Here is an 11,155-nt window from a genome sequence, read left to right on the forward strand (position 1 = left end):
TTTGTTGTTGTTAACATATTATTGACTTGTTTATTGATTTTACATATTTATTAAATATTATTATATTTATAGAATTTTTAAAATAAATTTTTTATTTTTTTTTATAAATTTATATTTTTATTAGTCTAATCATTCAAACCGAATCAATTTGTTTTTAATTAATTTAGTTTAGTTTGAATATACACAAAAAATATAAATCTAAATCAATTATAATTTATTTTATTCTATTCTAATTTTATCTTAAATTCAAACTAAATCAACCCATAAACACCTTTAATTAAGAACCGGATCATTCAAGGAAACATCATCTGTTGTTGATGTGGTTGTTGTGGTTGTTTTTTCCCTTTAATTTTAGTTTCAGACCATAAACTTTTTTTTTTTCTTTTATGACCATTGACCAAATGCAAACGGAATCTTAGTCAAGTCACAATTACCTTGTCAAGTCACAATTAGCTTCTTTCCTTATTATATTCATTTCCAAAATAATATCTTCAATGCTTAATCTCACGGATGGTTATTAACCTATTACAGGAGGACAACCCACAATTATCTTTTACTTCTCTTCATTACTTTAATCTTAATAATCTTATACTAATATTTCAAAGTTTTGCGCGTTAAAATAACATGGACACCATCGTATCTAAAAGTTCAAATAGCACATTATTTAAAAAAAATTTATAGTATGTGTCATAAAATTACTTTTTTTTTTTAAATTTAAATGAATAAAAAAATATATAAATAATTATATATTTAATAAAATTTTTTAAATAAGAGTTTTTTTTAATTTACATAAATTTTCATATGGTTTGTTTTAATTTATATTTTTTTTTGAAAAATAATAAGAATCAAACTGTAAAAATTTCGGTTATAAAAAACTTGATAGTATTTATAAAATTATTTTTTTTAAAACCTTAAACTAATAAAAAAATATATGAATAATTATATAACTACTAGTATCCATATAATAGCCTTTACAAAAGTTAGAGCACACCCTAAAATTTAGGGCTTGTCTGGTTTAATGTTTGAGAAAGGAATTTTTCTGTATTATTGCTTTTCTAATTTTTTGTTTTTTAAGTACAAGATTGTACGTTTTGACGTTTTGTTACGTTGTTGGAAGAAGTTGCTTTTCAAAACTAAAACAAAAACTAGAAGTAATATAAAAGTAGAAAAGTGTCACTGTTATGTTAGACGCTTTGCATTTAATAAATGGTGAATGCTATGCTATGCTATGCTACGATGCCTATTATTTTGTACTTAAGTTAGTAAAAAAGATAAATAAATAATATTTAATAAATTTTATATAATTTATTTTTTATTTTAAATATTTTATTTTTTATTTTAAAAAAAAATAGATAATTTAAACACTATAACAAAGGCACCATAAAATTTAGCTTAATAAATATGTAAGTACTTTTTAAATAACCTTACCATAAAGGTCATACTACTTATTATGTCCAAATAATTTTTTATATTATTTGACAATTTTTTAAAAAACATAATACTAAAAATGTTCATATTATTTAGTTTTTAATGGTTATTACTTATTACGCTAACGTTGTGTAGTGGCTCCACAACATAGACCATTCAAGTAAGGGGTCCAGGCTGCTAACTAGCCTCTTCAATAAAACGTGCATCCTATAAAGTGTTTATGGACTTATCACATGGCTCCACACCAATAACGTTTTGAATGTATGTATGCAATATTAGATAGTTGTTTTCGTACAGCTACAAATTAAATATGTATTGATGAATTAAAAAACATATATGAATAAGTAAGTGATAATTAAATGAATTATATTATCTGTGTCAATATTTATTTTTACTTATTTTTTAAAAAATATATTATATAATTTCTCATTCTAACATGTTCTTGGCATTAATAACTAAACGGTACGGTTGAAATATCCTTTTGATTAATTTTAAAAAATATTATAGCACTCTTTTTAATTTTCTCAGAAAAAACCCTTTTGATTTATTTTGCAAAAATAAAAAATATAATACCCTTTTAGTTAATTTTTAAATGACTAAAATAATATTTTAATCTTAATTTTATTTAGTTATATTAGAAATAAAATTTAATTTTAAATTACTAAAATACCCTCTTGGTTAATTCTAATTCTAATATGCCCTTTTAAAAATTAATTTTAAAAGACTAAAATAAACCTTTAAGGACTAATATCAAAAAGAATAAGATAACCTTTTAGGAATAATAATGATGTTTACTTGTATTAAAAATAACATTAATTCTTAAAGGGGGCACTTTAGATTATAATTAACAAAAAAGATATTTCAGTTTTGTTAAAATTAGATTTTTTATTTATAATATAATTAAATAAAACTAAGTTTAAAATATTATTTTAGTCTTTTAAAAATTTACTAAAAGGATATTTTTATATTTTTTCAAAATAAATTAGAAAGGGTTTTTAGAAAATTTAAAAGAATATTATAATCTTTTTGTAAAATTAATCAGAAATATATTTCAGTTATTCAAATATTAATGACAAGGATATTTTAGAATGAATAATATAATTTATTTTAAAAAATAAAATAAAAAGTAACTATTGATGCAAATAATATAATTTATTTTATGTGGGAGTATAGAATGAATCTGTTTCCCTAAAAAATGTTTAACTTCAAAGATTGTTTAAACTAATTGATCAAGCAAAGTCACATGACCAAAAGGGTAATATTAATTTTCAATAACTTAATTGCCAAACATTTTTATATCATAAATATTTTTTCTCTAATTAACTTTGTCAATTACAATAATGTTGGTAAGTGTTGTTGAACAGTTAAACTTTAATTAAATCCACTTGTATTTTTATTATTTTTATTTCAAATTGTCCAACAATACTATGATTTCATTACAATATGTAGAACATTATTGTTCTATTTTCCTGTTAATAACACTCATGTTTTTCTTTTTTATATAGGCATATCCCCATATATATAGATACCATTTTTGAATGTGGGGCAACTAATTTAGATGAATGTGTCATTATTTATGACGATTATATAATTATTTATTTTAAAATAAATATTTATGACTAATAAAATATGTATAAATAGTTTGTAAGACTTTAACTAAATTAAGATCGGTAGACATTAATATAATCAAATGAACTAAATTCAAATGCGTGCTATGTTGGTCATAATAAAAAAATTGTTCTCAGATTAACCAGTCGTTGGTTACAATATTTGAGTGGTATTTAACTATTTAGAATAACACTATTTAGATTGACGGTCCCTGTTAATTTACTCTTTTATTTATTAAATATGTATAAAAATAATACAAATTAAATTAGCTAAAATGGGAAGTGATCTATAATTTAACTAATTTTTTTTAGTTCAAATTTTAGAAATAATAAAATTTTACGAATTATACGTAATAAAAAATTAAAGAAAATTGAATAGAAACCCTTCTAATATCCCCATTATATATAGTATAAATATGTAAAAAAATAATAAAGGTTGAATTAATCAGATGACAAGTGATTTATAATTTAATGAAAAAGTCTCAAATTCAAATTTTAGGAAATATTTTTTTTGTAAATTATATATATAATAAAGAATATTTTAAAAAAAATTGGACACTCACCTTTTTAATATTCCCATTATATATAGTATAAAAATATAACTGTGTATAAATAATATAGATTGAATTAATTTAAATGATAAATAATTTATAACTTAATTAAAAAGTCTCTGATTGAAATTTTAAAAATAATATTTTTTATATATTATATATAATAAAAAATATTTAAAAAATTATACATCAACCTTTTTAATATCCCTATTTTAATAACGGTTGTAAGATAAAAAAATTATTCAAAAACTAACAAAGATCACATTTAGAGAATTGAGTTGGTAATTCTAATAAAAAAATCGAAAACTAGATTAATTGTTTTTTTTAATTTCTGTAGAGCAAAATAAATATTACCTAAATTATCTTCTCTATGGAAAAAAATTAATTCTTCCATGGGAACAAAAAATACAAAAATAAAAAAAATTGAAAGCAACTAATAGAATATTCCTTTGCAACCAATAGAATATTCCTTTCTATTTGCATCTATATATACCCTACAAATGAAGAGCCTAAACGTGACATACCAAATCCAAAATAAAGAACATTGATCAAAATAAACCAAATGGGTAGCAACAGTGATTACAATTCATTCACCTTCAACAATCCATTGGATCCTGAAGAATTTAAGAGACAAGGTCATATGATAGTTGATTTTCTTGCCGACTATTACTATAATATTCGAAACTATCCGGTTCTAAGTCAAGTCGAACCTGGTTATCTTCAAAAAAAGCTTCCATCTTATGCTCCTTTTGGCTCTGAACCCATTGAAACTATCCTTCAAGACATGAAAAAACACATAATTCCAGGAATCACACACTGGCAGAGTCCTAATTTCTTTGCATTCTTCCCTTCAAGTGGCAGCATTGCTGGCTTCATGGGCGAGATGCTTAGTACTGGACTCAACACCGTTGGATTCAACTGGCTCTCGTCCCCGGCTGCAACTGAGCTTGAGACCACCGTCATGGATTGGCTCGGCCAAGAGCTCCGGCTACCAAAAGAATTCCTCTTTACTGGTCACGGCGGCGGCGTCATGTTAGGTACAACATGCGAGGCAATATTGGCAACACTAGTCGCAGCCAGAGATCGAATGCTTAACCTGGTAGGAAGAGACAATATTGGAAAGCTCGTCGTTTACGGCTCAGATCAAACGCATTGCGCGGTTCAAAAAGCTGCTCATATTGCAGGGTTTGATCCAAATAACTTCAGAGCCATTAAGACTTCGAGATCGAATTCGTTCTCGTTGTTACCACAATCGCTATTGAAAACCATTCAGAAAGATCTCCATAACGGATTAGTTCCATGCTACTTGTGTGTAACCGTTGGAACAACTTCTACAACGGCCATTGATCCCGTTGGAGCGTTGTGCCACGTGGCAAAAAATTATGGAATGTGGATCCATGTTGATGCGGCGTATGCAGGTAGTGCGTGCATTTGTCCAGAGTTCAGACACCTGATCGATGGCGTTGAAGATGCAGATTCATTCAGCCTCAACGCTCACAAATGGTTTCTAACCAACTTGGATTGTTGTTGTCTTTGGGTTAAAGATCCAAATTCTTTAATCAAATCACTCTCAACAAACCCTTCATATTTGCATAACAACGCTTCCGAATCGAAGCAAGTTGTGGATTACAAAGATTGGCAAATTACACTAAGCAGAAGATTCCGTGCTCTCAAAGTATGGCTTGTTCTTCGAAGTTACGGCGTTTCGAATCTCAGAAACTTCTTAAGAAGCCATGTTGAGATGGCAAAGAGCTTTGAGGAACTGGTGAAATTGGATAAGAGGTTTGAGATTGTAGTTCCTAGAAACCTCGCTATGGTTTGCTTTAGACTTATACCCTCAGTTGTTCATGGCGGAGATGCAAATGAAATCAATAGAAAATTGTTGGATTCCATGAATGAATCAGGAAGAGTTTACATGAGTCACGCCATGGTGGATGGAATGTTCGTTATAAGGTGTGCTGTTGGGGCAACTCTCACGCAGCAAGAACACGTGATTATGGCTTGGAAGATCGTACAGGAACATGCAAATACAATTCTAAATAAAACTGCTATTAGTGCCTAGTTAGAATAATACTAAATTATTAATTCCAAATTATTACTTAGGTATATAAAATTAAAATAAAAATATATCAACTTATAACATTTCATTTATAAAGTGTAAAATTGTAAGTTGATAGAATATAGTCTAAAGTAAGATCAGTAGATATATATATATAGTTTTAATTGAAACAGTTGCAATATGTTTGTTGCTTTGTTATAATAAGTGTGAAGTGATGAGAATAGTCATTTCTTTGGGTTCTTAATTGAGTTTCAGTTTACTTAGTTTGTTAAGAAGTTAGAAAAATAAGCTCATCATCAGTTTATTAAGCTAAAGTTTAATTTGAAGTCTTTTTATTAGTTCAATAAATTGTATTTCAATTCTATTACGTTTGACTTAATTTGAAGTCTTTTTACTACTACTACTACTACTACTACTACTACTACTATTATTATTATTATTATTATTATTATTATTATTATTATTATTATCTTCGACAACAACTAACAATAATGTCATTAAGTTGGGTTGGTGTGAACTGTGGACCACTAACAACAATGCTATTATGACTCCTACCATAAATTTTTTCCATCTTCTTTCAAATTAATTTTTATCATATTCTTACAAATAAGCTATGTTTACTTAATTATCATATGATATATAACTAATTTTATTATTCATTAGGTAAATATTATTTGATAGATGTCGATTATCTAACACTGAAATAATATATTGGTCCATATAAATGTGACCGCTATCATCTTACAAATTTTAAACGTTTTTCTGGATTTATAAATCATAATAAAATGTTTAATTATTATTACTCAAGCTTAAGATGCACAATAAAAAAGATTTTGAAATGTAAAAAAATAGATTTGTTTTCTTGCGACACATACCCAAATTCAAAATTAAAATTCAAGTGCAAATAGTGTGTATAATAATGAGTAAATAGGTACTGAATTTAATCAATATGAACATGTAAACATTATTGATAGAGAAGATAATAGTTATGTTGGTGAAAGTTTTGATCAAACTTTAACTGTTAACTCTTCTGCAGAAATCAATCGTGTTCGAGACTCAATTAGGGATAAAATTATTAATCGTATGTGGTAGAAATAATAGTGTTCTTATATACTAATTTTGTATAAGATATTATTTTTTATATATTTTATTAGTATTTTATTTTTTAATTTAATATTTATTAGTATTTTTATGTATTAAAATATATTTTATCAACTTTTATATGTTATTTTAACTTAGTAAGTAAATATTAATTTTATTATAAAATTAATTAATAAAATTTATTTAAATATTTAAATTAATATAAAAAATTATTTAAATTAATATTTTTTAGTAATTTTTTATTTAAAAATAATTTTAAATAATATAATCTAAATAATATTTATTTTATTATAATTTATTTTAATATAAAAATAACCAAACATAAATCATATTAACATAAATTTATTTTTTATTAAAATTAAATTTATATAAATTTTTATTTATAAACTGTAATTTAAACTCACACTTAGGTGTATAACATTATTTAACTAAAATTGCCCTGCCCCACTTGTTGTTCTTGTGCCCATAATTTGTCTAGGTATGGTTATTATTTGGCTGACCTGCACAGGACTCCTTTAATTTAATTCGTCACTAATATTAGAGAGATAATAATTTAAAATAATATAATTTAATTTAATATTTATTTATATTTATATATAATATTTATAATTATATATTTATTATATTTAATATTATTTGATTATTCTAATAATAATTAAAAAATATAAAATAAAATAAATAATAATTAAAAAGTATAAAATAAAATAATTTTATTAGATTATTTTGGATAGATTGTTTACTGTTTTTTGAACCTTTTTGCGCAATTTTTTTTTTTTAATAACAAGATATAGTGTTTGGCAGGGGAGGGTCTACTTGATGGAGAGAACAAATTAAATTTGATGTTGTTACGAATTTTCTTTGATGAATTTGAATGGCATACATTGATTTTATTCCAAAGTGATGAAGCAGCAAAACATGGTATCCATGCACTTTGCGCACTACTAGAAAAATTAGTTTTAGTGGCTATTTATTTTATTTTTAATAATAATAAAAATAATCACTATCGACAATTAAATATTAATTATTTTATATTATATTTAAAATTTTTAGTAGTAATTATATAATTATTATAATATATAATAATAACAATAATAATAATAATAAATATATAATTATTATAAAAATATAAATTAAATAAAATATACAGTGAATCACTATATTATTATTACTAAAAAATTATCATTAATTTTTTTTAATTGTAGTGACAATACATATGAGTTTCTATCTACAAATATGTAGATTAGGATTCTTGGTCTTTTCACTTTATTGTTGGTTTTTTACTTTATATATATATATATATATATATATATATATATATATATATATATATATATATATATATATATATATATATAATTGTTGGAGGTTCTCTATATACTTTTATCTCTATCCACATCTTTGATATAAAAATAAAAAAATAAATCAAATATAAAAGTATTTTAATTTTTCTAAAAGAGTTTAATTAAAAAGTCAAATTTTTTAGCCAACATAAACTAATTTTTTTTAATTATAAATTTTAAATTTTAAATTTTAGAATCTAAGTTTTACTTTTCAATTCTAAATTTTTCAAAAATATAATAATTAAAATATAATTTTAAATAAAAATAAACTAATATTGATCACTTAAAAATTAATTCTCTATATTTTTTTTTTAAAAAATCTCAGCTAAAGTAAAACAAACTCACTTAAAAAGTAATTCTCTATAAAATCTTAGCTAAAGTAAAACAAATTTTACTACAGTGCTAAAACTTATAAAATAAAATATCTTATCTTTACTATCCACTTCCAAGTAGAGTTTCGTAAACTTCTTAATCTGTATCTTCCTCATTCATTTATTTCAATGCTATATAAGTATGTATATAATCGTGGTCCATTTAAAAGAAGAAAATGTTCTTCCTGGAAGAGATCAAATACAAGAATTTCTCACTACAAAGACACATTAATTAGTTCATTGAGCGAGGTGGACTAATAAGATAAACACGTATGTAAATATAACCAAAAAGTTGAAGTGTAGTGAATTAGCGATGTTAATGTCTTCATCTTCCAATTTCTTCTTGCATTAAGCATATATATCTTGAAAGAGGAACAATATTTTATTAGTTTCATCGTTTCGATATATATTTTTATTTTTGGGATGAACGATGTTGAAGAAGGAGAAATAATATTTCTTTCTTATTATTCATTTAGTACAAGTAATTAGTATTTTTACCGTAATAATGTTACGAGAATATAAATTTTTTAAAATTATATTGATTTTGTTCTGATATTATAGATTCAGACAGAAATAATTTATAAAATCAAACTATTTTTATAAAATAAATGGTAGAAGAGATAAAAGTTTTAATCAACTAAAAAAGATCAAGATTTTTCTGTAGATAAAAAAATATTAAAATAATAATTTTTTAGTTATTATTTTTATGTGAAAGAATTTAAGTTTTTATTAAGAATTAATTTTAATATTTATTATCTAAATCTTGAAAAAATTTAATATTTATATTTTTATATTTGATTAGGCGTTAATTTTATTGTATAAATAAAAATAATTAATTAATTTTTATTTTTATTATTTAAAATATATTTTTTTCTTTATATATATAAAAATAGAGTTATATTTTAGTATAACAAAAATTATATTCATAGTTATAAAATTAACTATATTTTTTGAAATAACTGAATTTTGATTCTAATTATTAATCACAATATTAATATTTTTTTTAAATTATATGTAATAAATATTTAAATTAGGAAAAGTGAAAATATAAATTAAAAAGATAAATAGTAAAAATTTAAAAATGAATATAAAAGTTAAAAAAATATGTATATAATAATAATAATTTTTATGTAAAATAATATTATGAGATATTTTTTAATTATATTTAAATATAAATTTAATGTATTTTTTAAAATTTTATGAATTTATTTAAATTATATTATTTTATTAATTTATTTTTGGTAGAATAGAAATATAGAGATAAAAAATAAAAGAGAAAAGAGAGAGAAAGATAAAAAAAAAAAGGAAAGGGAGAGAGAGAGTGCTTTTAATATAAATTGTGGAGAGAAATATTTTATTTTAATTATAATGAAAAAATATTTTGTGACATTTTAGTTTGTCAAATTATTAATATAAAATATAAATTATAAGTTATATATAGAGTGAGAAGGGTAGAGAAAAAGAGAAAAGTGGAGAAAGGTAGATAAGAAGATGAATAAAAAAAGTTTATTAGTTTTGAAAAGAAATATTTCATTTTAATTTTAATGATAGAATATCATATAAAATATTTTAACTATTAAATTGGTAATATAATATAATTGTATTTTAATTTTAATTTTAATATTTTAATTTTAATTATAATTAAAAATATTATATTGTATATTTTGATTATTAAATTTATAATTATTAATTAATTATTAATAATAATATTTAAAAGAGTTAGAATAGATGAAAGAATAAGAGAAATAGAAAAAAAAATAACTTATTAATTTAAAAAAAATTAATTTTAGTTACAATAAAAAAATATCTGACATATTTTTATTATAAAATTAATAATATATAATAAATTATAAGCAAATCAAAACTTTGTTTGTACGTATATATTCTACCAACATTAGTCAACCTTTAGAAAGACCTAAGACACTGAAAGTTTGAAACACCATATATATAGTTTTAGGTAAACGTATCTGAGATGAGAGTGATATGCACCAACAAATGTAGAATTGCATATATACTTTGTGATGCACATAAGTCAAACATGGTATACTTGTCAATAACATGTACGCTTTATGTGAAAACTCTAACAAGTAACAAGTAAGAACCAGCCATTAATTGGAGTTTGCCTCCGGAATACACAAAAGTTAGTGGGATTTTTTTTTCCACACTCCTAGGGTATATGTAACGTTTTGTTTATATCATGAGTATATGTAAGCAATAATTTGTTATGTATTTTCGAAAAATGCTAAAGAGACATTAGAATTTAATAAATTTTGCTAGTTTTTGAATATTTTTTTTATTGTTTATGGTATTTTTTAATTCATTATGTCAAGGATTAATTCGTTGTAAAAATAAGATTCGAATTTTCAATATTTATTTAAATACATTAGTAAATTAATTAATAGACCAATACATTTGATCATAATTTGTTATTTATTTATACATGGACATAGGTTATCATCAAACATCTATACCTCTATATTAATTAGGAAATGAGAGAAGTTAGTTTTTATTTCTCAAATATCCTTTATCCAATATAATCTTAGAAAAAAACTTTTACTATATATACAGAACTCGAATTGAAAATTTGAACCAATTCTTAACCTCTACCATCTAATTAATTAAGTTTACCAATATGCGATTTATCCGTTCACATACGCAATTATTAAAAATTAGATTCCTCAACATGACCCAACATACG

General features: G+C 22.7%; 1 protein-coding gene across 1 annotated transcript; it reads left to right on the top strand.

The window, feature by feature from the left end:
* Positions 1 to 4,114: 4,114 nt before the first annotated feature.
* Positions 4,115 to 5,966, top strand: LOC130970002 (tyrosine decarboxylase-like). Its single transcript, XM_057895938.1, has one exon. It carries the CDS (start codon positions 4,149 to 4,151, stop codon positions 5,646 to 5,648), a length of 1,500 nt encoding a protein of 499 aa, XP_057751921.1. The 5' UTR covers positions 4,115 to 4,148; the 3' UTR covers positions 5,649 to 5,966.
* The last annotated feature ends 5,189 nt before the right edge of the window (positions 5,967 to 11,155 follow it).

Source organism: Arachis stenosperma, chromosome 3 (assembly GCF_014773155.1).
Source record: "Arachis stenosperma cultivar V10309 chromosome 3, arast.V10309.gnm1.PFL2, whole genome shotgun sequence".
Classification (NCBI taxonomy): Eukaryota; Viridiplantae; Streptophyta; class Magnoliopsida; order Fabales; family Fabaceae; genus Arachis; species Arachis stenosperma.